The following is a 22,172-nucleotide window of genomic DNA, read 5'->3' on the forward strand; positions in this document are numbered from 1 at the left end:
ACATGGTCGTGCATACGCATACGCACGACCTAGTGAAGAGTAGGCGTTCCAAACACTAGGAAGAACAGGCGTTAAAGGCTTACATGCCTTCGACACTTAAATGAAGGCTTGTATTTGGCAATATATATGGATGTTTAATGCCACACTTTGGGTGTGTAACACGCCATATTGCACCTCCTAGGACCTTGTTGATTGAGTGGTGTTCCACACGCCATAGCCCAACGTTACACGCTAGGCTAATTTTGTTAAGTTATTAACACTCCTTGGAATGCAACACGAAGCCTGCTTCCCAACTACTGTTGTCAGCTTGTCTATCAGCTCACCTGCTTCACGAATACAGGGCTCCCATGCACGCGTTGTAACTGCATCCCATCCACGTCAGATCCATACCTCTAGATGTCTAACTCTATCTATACCAAAGTTCTAAAAATCGGTTTGAATCGACCGATCGAACCGCAAACCGATAAAAAAGTTTTGGACATATGCCAAAACTGAAAATTTAAGAAATTGCCATTGGACCGTCGAACCGGACGGAAATCGGTCGGTCGAACCGAACCACGACTCGACCGGTTTTCTGATTTCTCAAAACGCCGCCGTTTGGATTGAGGAACTTACTAACCATTACCTAACGTCCCAACCCTAACTCTCCAAAACGGCAAACACGCGCAGCACTCCCATCAGGCCATCACCCTTCCTCTCATCGTCATCGAGCTCCTCCCTCACTTCCGTCCAGCCACCGGCAAGCTACCGCCGCCGTCGCAACTTGGAGCTTCGTAGCCACCGTCGCAACGTCGTTCCCCTCCATCGTGCAGCCACGCTTGAGCTTCGAACCACCGTCGCCGGCCTCGCCTCCTGCCTCCGTCGCGCAACCACTATCCCGCCGGCGCCATCTCTGTTCCACCGCGTCAGCCCTTCGGTCGTTCCCTGTCCCCTTCTTGCTGCTGATCTGCTGCAGTGTCTGTTCTAGCATCTAGTTCTAGGTATTATTTTTTTTAAACTATAATTGTTGAATAATTGTTGCTACTTGTTAGTTAATCTGTGAACCTTTCAGGGTTAGTGGCATTGCTTACAGAGTTTCTTTTTCCTTTTATGCTCTGTTCTGACTTCTGAATGTCTGATTTGAGTGATTTCTGAAATCATTGATTTTATGTTGTTATGCTGCTGCTGTTTTTTAATTTTTTTTTGCTGATTGTTCTTGATCTCTGAATGTGAAATCATTGATTTTATGTTGTTATGCTGCTGCTGTTTTTTTAATTTTTGTTGCTGATTGTTCTTGATTTCTGAATGTGAAATCATTGATTTTGGGTTGTTATGCTGCTGCTGCTGTTTTTTTAGGGTGATTATTTGTTGCTGTTTTTTCATTTTTGTTGCTGATTGTTCTTGATTTCTGGCTCTGTTATGCACTTATGCTGTTGGTGTTTTTGATTGGGTTTATGAGAGCTGCTGTTTGTGGTTCTGCTATGCTGCTGCTGCTTTGTGTTTTTGTTAAATTTGTAGGTGATTATTTGATTATTCAGCTCAGGGTTGTGTGTTTTGTCAATTAGTCTGACTTTAATATTAGTTAAGTGCTTTGTAGCTGTATTTCTTTTTTAAAATTTCTTTTCCAATTTTGTATTATAGTGGAAATTGGGATGGATTCTACATTCTAGTACTCCACTCGTTAATTGTTTCTGTAAAAAATAATTCATACTATCAAATTTACTTAGTAAACTGTGCAATGAACACATTTTTAAGGTAAGAAAAATAAATTGAAGGCTGGGGGCGTGGGGTTAATGAGGCATAAAGGTCCTTTAATTCAATTTTGAAAAGGATTTTACTCTTTTTTGTCTGCTTCAAGTTTGTGGAGGGCTGGCGGGAAGAAATGGTCATGGGGATGGACAACAACTCCTTTTTATAGGGATGGGGAAGAGAAGGTGCTTCTTTTGTCTCTTGGTATTGGTGTGGATTGTCTTCTATGCTTGCAAGCATGTGTATCAGTGTATTTCTTGTGGGGAGCATCGTGTCTGACACAAAAAAAAAAGTGCAGAACATGGTTCCCAAGAGAAGCTTCACATTGTGTTAACTGTTTTGTGGTTTGTGTTTTGTGCTTTAGGCTTTTAGCTGATGGGAGAGTAATACTAATATGCTGCTGTTGTGTTGTGCAATTTTGTGACTTAATTATGCTCAGATAGTTAGATTAGATTGTGATTGTTTTGATAATTTATTGACTTAATTATGCTCAGATACTAATATTTTAGGATGTTTATTTATAATTTATTTATTATTTTATTTTAAAATAGTTTTTCTGATTAGACCACAATTGGACCGATTGAATCAATGAATCAGTGACTAGAACGGTTCAACGACCGATCTGATTCTTAGAACCTTGATCCATACCATAGAACTTCCCAAACAAAAATAACCCGTACCACTACCACACATTTCAAACTCAAACCCCATTCTCTGAGAATGTATTCAGTATTTCTATTCTCGGTGGTCGCTCTCTTCTTTCTCCATCATCACTCCCATATCTTCACCGCGCCCGCTGCTATGTAATGTCTCTCCACCGAGGCTGCAACCTTTGAGCTTGTCGCCGATCTACTCTTCTCTCCTTCTTTCCGCACACTGCCTGAAAGCTCTGCTTCCGGCATCGTGACCAACACGGCCTCCTTCAGAAACCTAGGTATGCGTTCTCGTTCTTCATGTTCTATTAGTTGTTCTCTCTCTCTCTCTCTCTCTCTCTCTCTCTCTCTCTCTCTCTCGTCTAAATATTCTTAATACGAATAGGAACATTGTATTAAATATCCCAACTAACTACTTTCTTCATTCTTAAGGTAGCAAAACAATCTCAGGCAATAAGGATAATCATGGAGTAGAATTGAATTTCATAAAGTATCATGTTGTATGCAACGAGGTATGCAGTCCCCAAACTCATTCGCTTTCTTCTACCATCATCTACTTTTTGCCCATATGCCCAACATACAAGGCTATGTCTTCATTCACAGCCGCTACCATCACAAAATGCCTACAAATGTGATAGTGTTCATGATGTTGTAGCTTTATTTAATTGCATGGTTGATATGCATCCGCAGCCATCAATTGTGGAATTGACCAAAATCTTGGGAACGATTGCAAAAATGAAACATTATACCACAGCTATTTATCTTTATACCCAGATGGAGTCAAAGGGCATCCTACCATTTACTGTTACTTTGAACATCTTGATCAATTGTTATTGCCATGTAGGCCAAACAGGTTTTGCTTTCTCGGTAATGAGCAAGTTTATTAAGTGGGGTTTTCGGCCAAGTGCTGTAACTTGGACTACACTAATGAAGGGGTTGTCTCTTAATGGTAAAATGTCGGATGCACTATACATTCATGGTAAAATTATTCCTAAAGGATTTCAGTTTGATGAAGTTATGTACGGAACCTTAATCAATGGTCTGTTTAAGACGGGAGAAACAAGATTTGCTAATCAAATGCTTCGGCAAATGGAGAGTCACTTTGTTAGGCTAAATCTTGTAATGTACAATATTGTTGTTGATGGTTTGTGCAAGCATGGACGGTTGAATGATGCACTGGATTTGTATTCTAAAATGCCTGATCAAGGAATTTCCCCCGATATTGTCACTTACAGTTCATTAATCTATGGTTTCTGTCGTGTGGGCCAATGGAAAGAAGCTAGATTATTGCTGAATGATATTGTTGTTAAAAACATTAGCCTAGATGTGTATACCTTTAACATAATAATTGATGCATTATGCAAAGAAGGGATGCTATTGCAAGCCCAAGTTATGTGCGACGTGATGATTGAAAGAGGTCAACAACCAGACATTATTACTTACACAATTTTGATGGATGGATATTGTAGGAACAATGAAGTTGATAAGGCAAGAAACTTATTTGATATGGTAATTGAAAGGGGTTTTGTGCCTGATGTTTGGAGTTATAACATCTTGATTAAAGGTTATGTCAAGATCAAAAGAGTGGATGAAGCCTTGAGTTTGATGAAAAGTAAGAATATAGTTCCAAACATTATAACGTACAATTCTCTAGTTGATGGTTTGTGCAAAGCCGGTAGAATCTCGCATGCATGGGAGATTGTTACAAAAATGCATTATTGTGGTCAACCATCCCCTGATGTAAACACTTACAATATATTTTTAGATTACTTATGCAAAAACCAGCATCTTGATGAGGCAATTAAATTATTTAAAAGACTCATGTATGAAAGAAGTTTTGTTCCAAATGTTTGGAGTTACAATATCTTGATCAGAGGTTATTGCCAGAATAAAAGATTAGATGAAGCAAAGAATCTTTTCCAAGTTATGCGTTTGAAGAATTTGGATCCAAATATTGTAACTTACAATATATTGTTACAGGCTTTATGCGACACGCAGCAACTTCGCAAGGCAATTACACTATTAAACCAAATTGTTGACGATGATATCTGTCCTAATTTGTCCACATACAAAATACTTATACATGGTTTATAGAATTGTGGACAGAAGATTTTTCAAGCCTTTTTTTCATTAGAGGAAATCATGCAGATGTCAAGAACATATTCAATCAGCTTTCTCAAGGTGGATTATCAGAATAGGGAAGCTCTTGATTTACAATTGGAAGATAATTACAATCTCTCTAATGCTGTAGCTTCTAGAGAAAAGAAAAAGGACGAGGCACAAACTTTTCTGGAAATGATCATTAGCTGGATGGCAAGCAATAAGGTCAGTTGTTTTAATTTTCAAGTTGATTTCTGAAATTACCTACATGGTTGGAAATTGCTTTTTCTTTGGGTTGTAGATATTGGACAAGCTGTCTGACCGTTGTTGAAGTTGATTTGATCAAATCAAATGTTTATTCTATTAGAAAAGGAAAGTGAAAAAAACTTACTGAGATGCCCGTTAATTTTTGTGACGGTTTCCCTTTTTTTGCTAGCTTTAATTAACTTTGTGTTTGGTTATTTTTATCCTAAATTATTTTTGTTAATATAAATTGTTCAGTTAGTTTAATTTAATATATTTTTTCACTTATACTCCTTTTATAGTAAACTTAATTAAGCAACCAGTGCACTAAGTATTTATTAATAAGATTCAAGGTTATAAACTTAAAATGGTCTAAACATTTTAAATACTTTTGTAGATAGTGATTTTTTACTCTGTATTTTTATCAAAAATAACTCGCAACATTTGATGGATTATTTGTATCACTCATATTTAAATACAATAATTTAAAAAATATACCAAGAAGTGAAAATAACAAATAAAAGAAAATAGAAGAAGTACCCAATAACTAACTTGTAAGTAACACTAATTTGTACGATATGATCTGAAAATGAAGGTGGGGTGTGTGGTTATGCTTGTACAGCCAAGGGTATGGGAGTGACTACTGAGCAAAGCAGTGTTCAACAATGGTTTAAGCTGTGGAGCATGTTATGAAATAAAGTGTGCAAATGATCCACAGTGGTGTTCCCCTGCCTCAATTGTGGTAACTTCCACTAACTTCTGCCCGCATGGTGGGCGGTGTGTCCCTCCAAATCACCATTTTGATGTCTCAGCCTGTTTTCCAGCAAATTTCTCAGTATAAAGTTGGCATTGTTCCTGTTGTTTACAGAAGGTAGTTCTAATCTAAGAATTCAGATTAGAGTATGTGAGTTATGTGTCAGTCAACTATTCTGTTTGGAAAGTAATAAAATCATCCAATAATTGGTCAATTAAAATTTTCTCTCACTTTTAATTTGCAGTCTCTCTTTTAAATGATTATAATCCATTATGATGTGCAAAATGTCATTCATACTCAATGGTAATTTTGTATTACATAATCCATTTTAAATTTTAACATGTTACTCTTTACCTATATTCTTTTGGGGCTTGAAGCTAACCTAACAGTTTTTTTCTTCCCTTTTCATGGATTTTGTTTTGTAATGTTCACCATAAATAGCCACTCATACTTCAATTTAGTCCTAGTAACAAATTTTGGAGATGCTGGTGATGTCCATGATGTGGCCATCAAAAGTTCAAAAACTAGATGGCAAGCAATGTGAAGAAATTGGGGGCGAAATTGGCAAAGCAACTCTTACTTGAATGGACAAAGCCTTTCATTTTTAGTTACCACAAGTAATTGCCACAGGGTGGTATCTTACAATATTGGACCATCTTCCTTAATTCATAAAGCTTTTTTTAGCAATATGATGAGAGTGATATAGCATCTATAAAGTAATAATTGGGCCAAAGTGAAGAAGGTTAAGTACCCTTATTAGTATATTTTATCTGTATTTTCAAGGTTTTATAATTTTGCATATGGTACTTATGCCAATTAGCAGATGAAATCTACGAAAAGTAGATAAAATCTAAAGAGGCAAAAAAAAAATGCCATATTGCAATTTGAGGATGTCAATTGAAGATCCTTTTGCAAATTGGATTCCTACAATTATTATTGGGAAATATCAAATATATAAATACTATTATTGTTAGTATGTTCTTTTTGTGCTTTGATTATATTTTATTATTAGTTATTTAATGCAAAATGTAAGTATTGCCAAAGTTATATAATCACCATAACTATCATAAATTTATAATAATAACCATCATAATTCCATTATATGATATATAATAGGATGAAATATATTTTTTGTTCTTAAAATTTGTTAAAAATTATAAAAATATTTTTAAATTTTATTTTATTTTTGAAATTTTTTATTTGTATTAGAAATATTTTGATAGCTAAATTTTCAAAAATTAAAAGTCAATTCAATAATAATGCATAATAATTATGTCTTATTTATTTATGTTAAAGATTATTTTTGTGAAATTATTACTAAATTTGTTCTAAATATTTTAAAAAATTCATCGTCAGGAGATATATATGATACAAAAAAATTTTTTGTAATAAAATTAAAGAAGATAATTGTCAAAATACTTTTGATATGGACCCATTTAAGATAAGTTCGTCTAATCTAATCTCTCTGTTTTGGGTACTATTGCCAAATTTAAAGCCGTTTTTCAGGGTCTCGTTCTAAAAAATTAAATTAACTTTTTGAACTTTTAAAGGTTACATTTCACTTTTTTCGTGATTCATTAAAGTAGAAGAATTATCTACAGGTGTTGATACTGTAAAAATTATATGTTTTTCTTCTTAAATATTAGTCTTTCTCTTAAAAAATTATCGATTCTTTGATTTTTCATTATTATTTTATATAAAAATTTGAATATATATCCTGTAGAATATTTAAAGAAGAAGTTAGAAGGACAAATATTAAAATTTATAATATTTATTGAATTTTTTTTATCAATTTATACAAATACAATAATATTATTACTTATTGAATATTCTATTATTTTTTATTATATAAAAAATTAAATTAAATAAATAGTAAAATATAAAATAATATTAAATTAAATAAATAAAAAATATCTAATTTTTTATATGTAAACTTAAAGATAGAGAAAATGTTATTTATTGAACTTATTGAGTACTTTAAGTCATAATAAAATATTTAAACCAATTGAATTATTTTTTATCTTTTAAAAAAGTACTACTAATTTTTTTATAAAAAGTTTGGGGGCCATGACCACCCCTTGTCTGAACTAAACTCCACCAGAGGCCCGACAAATCTTGCATATGAATTGATTTCAATTTTCACATTATATGTGCTTAGCGTTGAGAACAAGACACTGGAGACTATCTAAACTTGGGTTTCCACCTTTCTTTAGCACAAATAAATTATGATTTGAATCTTAGCATTTTAGTAATGATTTAAAGTACATTAATTTAATTTTTCATTTTCTTTATCATTAGATGCTGAAAATCATGGTGATTAAAATATAATGGATACGGTGTACTAGATTCAAATAGAAGTTATGTGTATAGGATTAAAATATAATTGGGGTAATTACATAAAGATAACAATGTCTATTTTTTACTTATTTTTTATTTTTATTTTTATTTTTATTGTGGTAATTACATTGCTGTGCTATTTTCTTGCTCAAGGGAGAAAAGTGTGGAGTTTTTTTCATGGCTCACTTAATTATTTGATGAGGTTAGAAGCTATGGATTATTCATTCTTTGTTTCTTTCAACTTTAATTTGTTGCTGAAATTCAGTGGATTCATAGCTATTAAGCATAGTTCTAACAAGTGAAGAACTTTGCCTCCCTTATTTTTGTCTATTTTTGACGTTTGCTTTAGTATTTTGAATTTTTCTTTCTTTCACCCATCATGTTTATCATATCATTGTTATGATTCTTTGTAGGTTCAGACGGATTATTCATCTCCATTCAAATGTTCAAATGCATCAATTACAGATGCTGCAGGAAAGACACATTTTGAGTTATAAAGCAGATTATCCATCGCCATTTGATGAAAATAAAATGGAAAAATCAGTCACAATTAGTTTGATTTATCTTCTTCCCAAAGCTAAATTAACATTTGCTTTGGATTTGATTTCTTTTAGTGCATTTAGAATTTTTCATTATTATTTTATAATAAAATTTGAATATATATCCTGTAGAATATGTAAAGAAGAAGTTAGAAGAACAAATATTAAAATTTATAATATTTATTGAATTTTTTTATCAATTTATACAAATACAATAATATTAATACTTATTGAATATTCAATTATTTTTTATCATATAAAAAATTAAATTAAATAAATAGTAAAATATAAAATAATATTAAATTAAATAAATAAAAATATCTAATTTTTTATATTTAAACTTAAAGATAGAAAAAGTGTTATTTATTGAACTTATTGAATACTTTAAATCATACTAAAGTATTTAAACTAATTAAATTATTTTTTATCTTTTAAAAAAATATTACTAATTTTTTTATAAAAAATTTGGAGACCATAGCCACCCTTACTGAACTAAATTTCGGCACTGGTAGAGATATTTTATTTGGTTGGAAAATACAGTGTTAAATACATGGTCACCATACCTAGCAAAATGAAAATGGTGATCCACGTGGCGTTGATTATTGTTGCTGGCCTTACACTTGTGAGAAAAAGCCTTCCAGTTATTGGATTTATTTATTGTTATTATGTTTGGTTGACTAATAATAGCGTTTTGTTGTTGACTTGTGTACCATCCCCATTCAAATATTGCCAAATGTAGCAAGTCCCTTTTAGCCCACGATAAAGACCAAACTTTTTATAAAGTTTGAGCAACTTAATATTTTATAAAATTTTCATGTATACCTTGTATCAGTATTTTAGTGATTTTTAATAATTAATTTTAATTATAAAAAATATATATAATATTTATAATTAAAAATAGTTAAAAATTATTGATACACTGGTATAATAATATACTTAAAAATCTTTTAATATTTTATTCTAATGGAGATTAAATTTATGATTTTCATAATATGATACGAATTATTGAGATTTCGTTACTGTATTTTAATATAAAACATAGATTTATATGTCAGCTTTATACCTCAACTCTTTTTTTTATATTTCAAAAATCATTACTCTAAAACAGAAAAATTACAAAGTCATACAGGAACTTCAGACACTAATGACATGAAAAATTAACAAAAACAAATCCCAAAAACAAATAAAACACCACCCAAAAGAATTCTAATCTTACCCCATCAAACACCAACTCTATATTAATAATTTTTAGTAAATATTTATTAAATATTTGTTTGAACGTTATTATTTTAATAAAAAAGATATTTTTTAATAAAAAAAGATTTTTTTATTTTTTGACGTATTTAATAAATTTTTAGAGTAAAAATAAAAGTATTAAAAAATTTAAAAAAACATTTTTTAAAAAAATTATAATCTACATCTTTTTTTAAAGTTTTTTTTAAAAAGTATTTTTTATGTAATAAATAAATAAAAAATATTTTTATATTATTATATCCAAATATAATTAATAAAATAAAAAGATTTTTTTATAGAGGCGGGCAAGCAACCAAATTAGAGTCAGGGTTGCTGAATTGCATAAAGCAAAACCAGAGCAACCATAGTTATATTTTATTATTAGCACTTTTCAAATTAAATCGCTTCAAGAAATTAAACGAATTGAAATATATACATCCATCTATAAATAAAAATATATATAACAATAAATAACTTTATGCTATTGTTTTGACGATATCCCATAAACAAGTCATGATTTGATCTATACTTTCCTGTTACTCACAAAATATTAAGAAATTAAATATGCGAGCTCCTCATTTCCAAAAGCTTTACCATCCCCTGATTTTAAATTATTAGCAAGGAAAATAAATAAAAACATCTAATACAAAAGCTGAAGGAATCTTCCACAGCCTTCCTCAGTTCAAAATCATGATTGATCATTTATGCCTAATAGCCAATAATATATTATGCTTCAGTCTTTCAGAGGATTACTTTTACAGTAGCGTCTTTTTTGTGCTTAAATGTGCTGATACATCTAAGGTGCTCGATCGCTGAATCTAGTTCAACAACATCGAACTAAGTTCGCTCCAACAAACGAAACTAAGATGTTAAAAGGAACAGAAACATTCTTTTTCTCTTTTAAAATAAAAAAACGAACAAGTCTTAGCGTTCAATTATTTACTATGAACTTTGTATTTTAAAAAGAAGCAACTCGGTTTGTGGCGCTGGCAGCACCGGTCCGTATAATTTCTTCGTCATAACATATTTACACGCTTTTTTTTAGGTTTACACTGTTTATTTGTTTAATAAAATATAAAATAAAAAATCAGGTTTGTTAGAAACCAATTTCAAGCATTATTCTTTTCATATTATATTTAACAATCATATACTAAAAATAGTCCTTTATATATAATCAATATATAAAAAATCAACTATTAATTAGTTACGGTATACAAATATATATTTAGTATTTTATAAAAAACATAATACAATTATAAATAAATTTAATTATTTATTATAAATTTGATTATTCTATTTTGACAAATTTAGCTATTCTAATGCAATTATTTAGTAGAAAACGTGTGAATTTTTCGCTTTGATTTAAGAATTTCCTAACTTAAGTAAATGGGGGTAAAACTATTAAAAAACTCTTCATGTACATTACCAAATCTACCACTACGATATATAATAAATATTGAGAATGTATTAATATCATACTCATCCAATAAACTTGTGTTCATTGAAAATGATAGCAGACACTGAGAGGTAATAATTCATCAAAAAGAGCCGTTGATGATCTCACATCAATGCAGATATAATAAGGACATAAGATGAAATATAAACCTGTTTTTGAAGTAAGAAATCTCGTGGTTTAGGACAAAACACGTGACTCTATCATCAATACATGATTAAAGATAGACGTGTGGCGTTTCCTCATTCTCTTTAGTCTTTAGTAGACTGATCACTTTTGACATGCACTTAATTAAAGAAACTAACTAAATTCAGAGAAAATTAGTGCATATTGTAAATTATATTGTTCATGTATTGATAATATATAATACACGGAGTCATAACAACACAATAAACTTCTAATTTAATCAAATTTATATTTATGTTGATCATATAATAAACTTTCCAACAATAAATTTGAGGATAAATTATACTGATTTTGAGATAGATTTTATTACAAAGATACTCTCTTTAACTTGCCATGCGTATGGACAAACTTAATATTTTATTTACCCTAGATGTAAATCTTAGGGCATTATGGTAATCTGTCCAAGACTATTTCATTATGAAGGAGTATATATGGACTATCATAAATGTTTAGTAATAAAAAAATATTAACCAAAAATTATCAAAATTTACTATTTTTAATTTTATTTAATACATTTTATAATAAATAAATATTAAATAATATAAATTTAGACTTTTTTTTCCCTAACATTACCGATATGCTATATTGTCAATATCAATGGATTTTACACAATCAAATTGCCCAGAGAAACACATGCATTGCCCCCAAATCCGCTAACACAGGAAAAGGGAGTAAACAACGCAAGGATTCAACTAAAAAATATAAATGCTACCGTGTGAAAGGGGTTGTAATATGTGACTTGTGACAGTGAAAATTCATGTTTGAAAACATCATCATTAATTAGAGTGCAGAGTATATTACACTGTGTGGTAACTTTATTATTAGATGTTAGGGGTAGGAAAAAGTCATTTAAAATGAAAAAAGTTAATAAAATAATAAAATAATTAATTAATTTTTAAATTTATAATTTGTATTACGTGTGAATTTGCATTGGTTTTACTATTTTAAGTCAAGAATAATTAAATGTTTTCCTTTTTATTTTATAATTTTCTCATGTAAACAAGATACCCTACACGGAGAAAAATAGTTGTGACGTTACGTTGAGAATGGTTGGTAGCATAAAGTTACCAAGTGAGTGGAGACAGAGAGAAAATGAGGATTCTTTTTAAAAGAATAAAATAAATATTTTAATTACGGATGTACATATATTTTAGGATATTTTTGTATTTTTATAATGATTTTATTTTGTTCATAGTATAAATAAAATACGTATAAATTTATTTTATTTATACTGTAAATGAGATAAAGTATATACATATTTATACGTTAAAAATGGTGGATATATCTCGTTTATAAACAACATATGATTATATTTATTTCGTTTATACTGTAAATAAGATAAGTGATAACTTAAAACATTTATACAGTAAACAAGATTTAATAAGACAAAAATCAAACATCTATAAAAAGATTTGCAAACCGTTGGTATTCTTCACAAAACTATCAATTCTTCCTTCTCTTCCCTTTTTCTTCCTAAAACTTAGAAAAAATATCCAGTGGCAGTGATTTTTGTTGTTGTGATGGTGTATTTCAACAATCAGATGAGAAACAATGACAGTAGAATTATATTTGAGTGCGAGAGTCCAGCGCTAGTGAAGTCGAAGAGCAAAGAGGTTGGTTGAGTTGGGTATAGGATGCTAGCACCGATGGAGAATGGGGTGTTTCGGTTTCGTCGTTTTTGGTTTGATGGCGATGAGCATGTGCGCCTTATGTTTGATGTGCACGGGAGAATTATGGTTGAACAAGTGATGGAGTTTTCAGCGGAGGTTCGTGACGTTGGTGGCGGTGATAGTAGTACCTTGAATTTTGTACCAGTCACAGATTCAGGATCAGAGAGGCAGCACTGCAAGGCGTGAAGAATTATAGCATTCGGCGAAGTGTTGAGTATTAAGTAGTTGAGTCGGATCACCTAAAGTACTACGTACGATGCTGGCAATTCACTGATGGTTGTCCTTGGAGTCTCCGTGTCGTCCTCCGACAGAATATAGGATATTGGTGAGTGTTATAGTATTTTACTTTGTTGTTAAAATCGTTGTTGTTATTTTGGTTAGATTTTAATTCGATTATACTTAAAATCGTTAGGGAGGTGCGTAAATTTGGCGGACCACACACGTGCCATGTCATAGGATCATCGACAGTTGGATAGCAACCTCATATGTAGACTCATCTTGCCCCTCATACGATCCAGTCTATCAGTTTTCAAGCATTACAGAGTTGTTGTCCAGGCACAGTATGTGACTTTAGTAAGTGTCGTACTATGATGAACACTTAATAGTTTCAGACTGCAGTCAATTCGACAAGATTTTTTGGTCGTATCCTCCATGCATTAAAAACAGTACTTAAAAAACAGCATAAAAAACAATATTTAAAAATCCTTCCCGAATTCAAAACAAAAAATAAGTAATAAAACCTTTAAATTAACTAATCAAATCAAACTAATTAGTTATTTAGCTTTCATTATGAGTAAATTTTTTTTAAAATTGAACAATGTATCTATCAGTACAGTTTATAAATACTTATAAATGTCTTAATCCCTAGTTGCTAAATAACCTACTCTGTATTATCTAAACATCATTCAGTCTATTCATGTGTTAAAATACTAACACTATAAAAGTTCACTAGTTAAGTAAATCGCAAATAATTATTAATTTAAACGATCAAAGATAACACGAACCTCAAAATCGATGACTCCTGCAATGTGCCAGCTAGCGTTTAGGGGATTAATGACAGGACTACATGGCATAATGTCCCGAAAATTCAGAAATATCAATACAATGGTCCGAGAAAGAGAGAAATGAGAGAAATGTGGAAAATGAGTGGGGTCAAATGTGCTGTCAACGAGTTCTATTTATAAGCGTCAATGTGTCTTATTTCATTATAGCCATATCTTGTTTACACTGTAAACGAGATAAGACACATGTCATAACACGTTTATAAACGTGATATGTTAAAACATGTGTGTACCGTATTTTGTTTATACCGTAAACAAAATAAAGTACATTATGAAAATATATAAATATTCTCAAAAATACATATATACGTAATTAAAATATTTATTTTATTTATTTAAAAAATAAAAAAATGGCAGAAATATATATTAATTTTTTAGATGATTTGATATTTAACAAGATGTATTTATAATATTAAAAAAAAACAAAGAAAAGAAAAGATGCTATATTATTTACTCAACCTGTAAAAACTGAATAATCTATAATTTCATCAAATTTAAGACAAATTGATCAAGTACTTACCACAAAAATGACATGTTGGAGGATCTGAAGGGATTTGTAGTAACTTAGTTATGTTATATCAGAGAAAAAGAAGATTCTCATGTTTTGGAGAATAAAGAGATGGTATTCAACTCTTAGAACAGAAATTGTGAGAAATTGTGACAATAAGAAAAGAACCTACGTACACATTTATCTCATAAAAATTTTGATATGTTATATCATATTTTTTTAAAGAAAATATTTAAACTAGTAATTAGATACATATTAATTATTCAAAATTATTATTTATATACTAAATATTTTTTATATTTATATAAAAATACCATTATTATTAATTAATTATGTATTTAATTTATTTAATTAATAAAATAAAAAATATATTTATTTATTAAAAAAAATATTGACGTTAAAATAATATTTATTATAAAAAGTGGACCCGGAGTGAAGTTGTTAATTATTCAATATCTAACATGCTCAATATATAAGAGGAGATGCATGCATAAAGCATTCCTTAAAATCATGCATTTAATATCGTTCATACTTTATGGCTTCATAAATGGTAGACTTTGGATTATTTCAATATATACTTTTGAGCACTAGAGGGAGAACAATTCAAAGAAACAAAAAGAGCAATGAATCATGTAAGGCTACAAGATAAGGAAGGGTCCACTATGACTTTATTTCTCTATCAAATAGCATTTCAAAGACTCTTCTCTCTTTAAAAAGTAGCCATGGAAGCAGGGGCGGAGTCAGGTATAAGGAAAGGGGGGCAACGGCCCCTAATTTTAATTTTTTACATGTAAATTATATGTAAATTTTAGTTTAACTCCTCTTAAAATTTTATTTTAGTCTTATTTTATTATGTAAATATTTTTTGTCCCCCTCTAATATTTTATCTAGCTCCGTCCCTGCATGGAAGTCCACAAAAGTTGCACTATTTCTGTAGGAAATAGATATTGTAATTTTTATTTTGATAATATATTTTTTATTAAATTTATATAATATCCAAATACAACAAAAAAAATAAATAACTATTTGTATTTATAAATTTTGTAAATATTGACAAAAATATTCATTAAATAAAAAAAATTAATATTNCTAAATTCCAAAATTTCACGATCCTACCACCACCATCACCAGCATCTCCCTTGATTACCACTATTTTTCCTTCCCCTCTCCACTGCCACCACACATCATCCCCACCACCGGCACCACCACGTGGTTGCAGGAAGAAGCATTTGGCACACGCGTTTTTCTTTTACCGGCACCACAGACTACAGTGCCTCTTAAACTTGACTGTAGTGTCATTATCTACTTCACCAGCCTTGGCGTAATTTGCTGCACTTTTGATGACTGTCATGCCGTCAAACTGCGGCCTCGGTGTCCATGTCTCTTTCGTTCGATTCGTCATCATGGACATTCGAAATCCAGCTCAAGGAAATGGAAACTGGCGGCAACAATAACCCCAACTCCTTTCTCGCCTCTTATTCTCTTCCCAAGAAAATTGATATAGTTAAGAAATACAACACCAAAGTCATTTACGGTGATCGCATCACCGCAATTGCCAAAGGGGAGCCGTGACATGATCCGCCTGTTCGGAGGGAGAATCTTGTTGGAGGATTTGCTATTGGAAAGGGAAAACCTTCAATGAACAGTGGTGGAGGAGGAAACAAATGGAATGACGACGATTGGAAGGGTTGGAGTAGGGGTGCACATGGGTCGGGTGAAGCCGGATTTGATAGGATCCAGACCCGATCCGAAATATACATCGAGTCTATTTATTAGACCCGAACCCGATCTTAGACCCGATGAAACCAATACACTTTCAGGCCACAATTATATCGGGTGAAAACCGGGCCGTTAATATTACATTACGTTGATACCTTCTTATAAGCTAGTATGTAAAAATATCCAAATTTTCAAAATTCCAGCCATTATTTAATATGGTAAAATTCACTTAGAAAAATATAACAAGAACCAACCATTCTTTAAAATTAAAGCATAATCACAATCAATACTAAAGCAAAACCACAATCAATACTAATATTGTCTAATAATACCAAATATTTAAATTAATACAAATAACATAATATTATGCATTAGTCTAAAGTCTTATGCATTCTAAACATAAAATATTAACTTATAGTCTTATAATGACTAATAACACAAAATATTAAGGTTTACAATACTTAAATTACACATAAGAATAGTCATGATTCATCACTAATAACACAAAATATTAATTGTGTATGATGACCGGGCTACCGGGCCGACTTCGGGTGACCCGAACCTGACCTGAAATAATGATCGGGTCTATTTTTTAGACCCTTACCCGATCCTAAACCCGATAAAATCACACCAAATTAGCCTCTAAAGTATTCGGGATCGGGCCAGACCTTCGGGCCAGGCCGGGTCTGTGCACCCCTAGGTTAGAGAATCGATGAAGGTTTTGGTGGAGATTTGAGACGGAATCAATTTGCTGACAATGTGAGAAGTGTTGCCTATGGTGGTGGTGGTAGCCACAAGATCTTTGCAGAGAAGAACAACAAGTTCAAAATCTGTTCATATTGCAATGCCTACGCGCAAAGGCCGGAGATAGAGATGCGGATTCGGAGAGGGAAAGGGGAGGCAGTGATAATCAGAAAGGTGCCGTTAGTAGCGAGGGTGGTGAAAGTTTGGGATTTGGAGAAGAAGATAAAAGAAAAATAATTTAAAAATTTTATTAAAAAATTAATAAAAAAATAGAATTTGAGTATTTTTGACATAGGAAACACATCTTTTATACATACAATGTTAATTTCTTTATTTCACAGATATTTTTGTAAGAATTTACAAAATTTATAAATATAAATTATAGTTTATTCATACTTTGGATAAAAAAACAACAAATAAAAAAAGGATATTCTACTATATAAATTAAAATTGTACAAAAAAAATATAAATTTTTTTTATAATTATTTTTTTATTATTAGTTCATATAAATTCGATGAGGGTTAACAACAAAAAAAATACAAAGGAAAGTTTTAGGGTGTTTTTAGATGTCATCAAGTGGTAAGAAAATGTCTATGTCTAATACTTAAATAGACAGAAAAATTTTACTATTAGAATAAGTATACTAAAGATATTTTTTTTTTAAACTTTCTCAAATTAACCTTTGACTCATACTGGACTATAATTCGATATAAGAATCTTAGATATTATTTTTTAAGTCTTCTCAAATTTATAAAGTAATTTAGATTGGTTCTTCATGAGTTAAATTGAATCGGATACCTAACAATTTAAAAAATTAAGATATTCTTTTTTTTTATTTTCAGTCTTCTTAGGACTAAAAATCACTATGAGATCTTATATATAGCTAAAGAGTATTAAAGATCATTTAAAATTCCTTTTTTGTGTCAGCTTTTTATTCTTTAAAATATGCATAAAAAGGACAAGTTTTTTTCTTGTGTATATCTACATCATTACTTTTTTTTTTTGTACTATACTTTAAAATGTTGGTCAAAATGTACATATTACTTGACAGAATTTTGAGGATAAATAAGGTCCCAGCTTTTCCCATGCAGTGAAAGCTACATCGATATATCTAGCACTATCTACACATGCCTCCAATTTATCGATCATCTCGTGTTCTGCATGGCTATGGACCCATGGTTATATCCTTTTATATAATAACTAAAATCGGGAGAACATGATTAGATTGAACAACGCAAATGATAATCCATAAGTACTAAATTTATTATTTTTTCTCTATGCTTAGCCAACACTCTAGATCTGAAATACTAAATTTTAACCTCCATATTCTAAATTCTCAAGGAAGGTGTAATTTGATTTTTAAACCGCATTACATGTCATATGCGTAGGCAAACAGTTTTTTATTAAATTTATACATCAATGATGACTCATCAGTAAATTATTAGGTGATTATTGTGGAACTTTCTTCAACAGAGATACTGGATATAAATAAAATATATCATATTATTATGATTTCACTATTACCCTCTTTTTTTTCGAAAGTAATGAGAATCGAATCGGTCGATGAATTAGTATATAAGACAACTGATTTATTAATTTAATTAATAGTCTAATTAGAGTTTGATTGAAATTTAATTGGTTTAACTAAATATTAAATGAAATTATTAAAAATTTTATATATAATTTTAAATATTTAAATTATTATCTTTAATCTAATAAAAATTAAAATTTTATAATTATATTATAATAACTATAATTTTATTAAAGGAAACAAATTTTATTATTTTATTCACTATTAAGATAGGAAGGTATAGTATTATCAATGTATAATAAATCAGTATTAGTATATGAAGGCATAGAATTCATTTGAGATTGTTGGACATCATTAAAATTAACACATAAAATTAGAAAATAAAAAAATCAACAACAATATTATTATGGTATAATATAACAACTCAAGAATAATAAAAAATTAATAAAATCTCAGCAATTCAAAATTAGTGAACTAATTTAACAACGCAATTAGTATTATTAACAATAGATTAACAATACAAAACAAGCAAAAATAAATTCAAAAAACAGTGTTTAATGCTTACCGAAAGAAGGGACAAAGAGACAGAGAACAAGTTCGACGGTGACAAAAAGAGAGTTCAACGATAACAGTGAAGAGAAGACAACGATGACACAGAACTTCCACATGACAGCGAGAGAGCTTCCTACGACAGCGACACAGCTTTCTAAGATGGCGACACAACTCCTACAACGGTAATGGAGCTTCCGGACATGGCGCCTGTACCAAGAGAAGAAGAGTTCGATGATGACAACGAAGCGATGCTGTGGCCTGTGGGAGATGCAGTGGCTGCGGGCTGAATGGCTAGAGTTCTTTATTCTTTTAATTTCAAACTTCCAATTTTCAGTTTAAGAGAGAAGAAGGGTGGGAACTGGACTGAGCTGCATTGTGGTCTTGGAAATTTAGGTTTTTTTTTTTAAAAAGTATAAAATGGTGCTGTTTGGAAGGATATACTAAACTGAAAATTCTTTAAAAAATCGGCCGATTTCGACAATTAACCAGTTAATTACCGATTTGATTGATTCTCTAATCGATTTTTTGTCAGACAATTTATAAAGCTAACTGAATTGATTTGGTGATCGGTTCTCGATTAATCTAATTAAACCGACTGGTTCGGTTTTAGAACTATGTTTTTTTTTTGAAAAATATAGGTAGACAATGAGAATAGTAGAATATTAAACAATGTGAACAATGGATATGTCAGATGTTCAATTCAATAGATATGCAGATGATTATGTTAATTACTTTTAATTAGATGGTTATTTCTTTTGATTCGATTTACTTATATACAGTTGACAATTGTTGGATGTTCAATTCACTAAGTGTGCCGATAGTTATCTTCGTGTTAAGGTTTAAGAGTTCATTTGGAGATAGAGTGTTTTTTTTTTTACTTTATTGAGTCAATTCTAAAATTCATTATTCACATTATTTACAAAAATCATTCTCTACATAGCAAAATTCATTTTTTTTCATTAGTAATAGCTGCCGAAACAAAACATCAAATAACAAATAACAAATAACAAACAGCAGTCCAACCAAAAAAAAAAAATCCAAATTTATATATGATCTGCATGTTATTGCAACCACCAAAGAATTCGACACTCCAAATAATCAAACTCCAAGTCACATTATACATACACATATATGTCTCTTTAATTATGTCCAAAATAACAATAGTTACCCAAAAAAAAAAATCACAAATTATATATCCAAAAATTCTTTTAAAAAGAAGTAACAATGAGCATGCAGAAGATTATTTACGAACGCTAATTAATTAATTAACTCTCGTTAATTAATGATTATCTAGGCAATAATAGTGCTTAGTGCGGCAGCGACGAAAATGGCGATGGCTGAATTAACCGAAACTGGTGATGGATTTGCAGCCCATCCAGACGACGAAGGTTTCCCGTTTGGCGTTGCTGGTGTCGTTTCGTTCGAAGACGACGCCGGCGTGGCTGCAGGAGTTGCTGCTCCTGGAGAGGAAGATGGGGAAGCGAGAGGAGTCGCAGCGGATGGAGAAATGGAGGGTGACGGTGAGGGTGGTGATGGCGTAGCAGACGCCGGTGATGGAGTTGAAACTGAAGGTGATGGCGCTGTTGGAGAGTACTGTGGTGAGCCTATGGGTGCAGTTCCCGTGCCGGTGGGAGGTTGCGAAACAGGGGAAGTATTGTATGGTGGTTGTGATGATGTTGGCGTTGGAGCAGCAGCACTATAGGGAGGCTGAGAAAGCGGTGATGGTGTTTTTGGAGGGTTTGGTGGAGCATATGGTGGGTTTGGGTGATGGTTGTTGTTGGTAGCAGGGGAAGGAGCTTGAGAAATTGGTGATGGAACATATGGAGGATTAGGGTGATGATTGTTATGAGCAGGGGATGGAGCCTGTGGTGGAGTTGGAGTATGATAAGGTGGTTGAGAAATTGGCGTTGGTACATATGGAGAAGGTGATGATCTTGGTGTTGGAACATATGGAGTGTTACCAGGTGATGGTGGAACAATTGGAGTGTATGGAGGGTTAGGATGATGATTGTTATGGCCGGGGGAAGGAGCAGATTGCGGTGGAGTTGGAGTAACGTATGGTGGAATAATTGGAGTATGGCCAGGGGAAGGAGCTTGTGGTGGTGTTGGAGTAACTATTGGAGTATGGCCAGGGGAGGGTGCTTCTGGTGAAGGTGTTTTTGGAGGAACTATTGGGGTATATGGAGGGTTGGGATGATGATTGTTATGTCCAGGAGAAGGAGCTTGTGGTGGAGTTGGGGTAACATATGGTGGAACAGGGGAAGGTGCTTGTGGTGGTGTTGGAGTAATATACGGTGGGTTATGGCCAGGGGAGGGAGCTTGTGGTGGAGTTGGTGAAGGTGTTTTTGGGGGGACTATTGGGGTATATGGAGGGTTGGGATGATGATTGTTATGTCCGGGAGAAGGAGCTTGTGGTGGAGTGACATAGGGAGGATTATGAATTGGTGAAGGAGGAGGACATTTTGGTGTATTTTGAGGAGGTGGTGGTGGTGGTCTTTGAGCTAACACCACAACAATAAGCTTCTGACCTTTCTCACAATTATGATCATTCCCACTAATGAAGTAGAATGGACCTGACCTATCAAATTGGAACTCACTACTATCTCCCCCCTCTAGTTTCTTTATTGCCTTCTTTTTGTTGCATTTCTCATAGTCTTCTTTCTTCACCTCCAACACTGACTCTGATCCCTCCTTGTACTTAAACACTATCACATAACACACACATCAAACAATCAAATTAATTAAACTATTAATAATGATCATAAATAAAGTTTTGATCTTTTGCATACCCAATGTGTCACTGACTTGGAACCTGTTCCTTTCCGCCCATTGGTTGTAACTCTCAGAAGGATTCAGAACCCAACCATCTTTCCCACCAACATAGAATTTGTACCCTTGTAAGGGTCTTGACAACACAATCACCAACAAGAGGCAGATTATTATAGGCCTACCATGATGATCAAGAAGCTCCATGACCATTAAGAACTAGGATTATTACAACTGATCAATCACTTAATTAAATTGTGTTTCTAGAGAAGTGATGAGTTTACTATATGATGAAGAATGAAGACCAAAATTCAGAAAAGAAAAAGTTTTATGAAATGTATGGAAAAATGTTTGAGGAGATGGAGAGAATATAAAGGGAAAGTTCATTGCTTTGC

At 31.8% G+C, this 22,172-nt stretch overlaps 2 protein-coding genes across 9 annotated transcripts; one reads left to right on the plus strand and one right to left on the minus strand.

The window, feature by feature from the left end:
• The first annotated feature begins 637 nt into the window (after positions 1-637).
• LOC107462615 (putative pentatricopeptide repeat-containing protein At1g12700, mitochondrial) lies at positions 638-6,375 on the plus strand. Of its 8 annotated transcripts, XM_052253160.1 has the most exons (5): positions 1,023-2,662; positions 2,814-4,706; positions 5,320-5,595; positions 5,723-5,781; positions 5,920-6,375. In XM_052253160.1, exon 2 carries the CDS (start codon positions 2,877-2,879, stop codon positions 4,473-4,475), a length of 1,599 nt encoding a protein of 532 aa, XP_052109120.1. In that variant the 5' UTR covers positions 1,023-2,662; positions 2,814-2,876; the 3' UTR covers positions 4,476-4,706; positions 5,320-5,595; positions 5,723-5,781; positions 5,920-6,375. The 8 variants fall into 8 exon arrangements, with proteins under 8 accessions (XP_052109119.1, XP_052109122.1, XP_052109123.1 ...); XM_052253159.1 differs by lacking the exons at positions 5,723-5,781; positions 5,920-6,375 and adding an exon at positions 638-980 and having other exon boundaries at positions 1,735-2,662; positions 5,320-5,716; XM_052253162.1 differs by lacking the exons at positions 5,723-5,781; positions 5,920-6,375 and adding an exon at positions 638-980 and having other exon boundaries at positions 2,293-2,662; positions 5,320-5,716.
• Positions 6,376-20,037: 13,662 nt separating this feature from the next.
• On the minus strand, positions 20,038-22,172 carry LOC107462592 (vegetative cell wall protein gp1). Its single transcript, XM_016081203.3, has 2 exons — positions 21,801-22,172; positions 20,038-21,716 (listed from the first exon to the last, which is right to left on the minus strand). Exons 1-2 carry the CDS (start codon positions 21,988-21,990, stop codon positions 20,302-20,304), a joined length of 1,605 nt encoding a protein of 534 aa, XP_015936689.1. The 5' UTR covers positions 21,991-22,172; the 3' UTR covers positions 20,038-20,301.

Source organism: Arachis duranensis, chromosome 8 (genome assembly GCF_000817695.3).
Source record: "Arachis duranensis cultivar V14167 chromosome 8, aradu.V14167.gnm2.J7QH, whole genome shotgun sequence".
NCBI lineage: Eukaryota > Viridiplantae > Streptophyta > Magnoliopsida > Fabales > Fabaceae > Arachis > Arachis duranensis.

Excerpts from the sequence above, each read along its gene's own strand:
- LOC107462615 (XM_052253159.1), top strand. The coding sequence starts at position 2,877 with ATGTTGTATGCAACGAGGTATGCAGTCCCCAAACTCATTCGCTTTCTT.
- LOC107462592 (XM_016081203.3), bottom strand. The coding sequence starts at position 21,990 with ATGGTCATGGAGCTTCTTGATCATCATGGTAGGCCTATAATAATCTGC. Across the intron at positions 21,717-21,800 it reads CCAAGTCAGTGACACATTGG|TGTTTAAGTACAAGGAGGGA; the intron begins GTATGCAAAAGA and ends GTTATGTGATAG.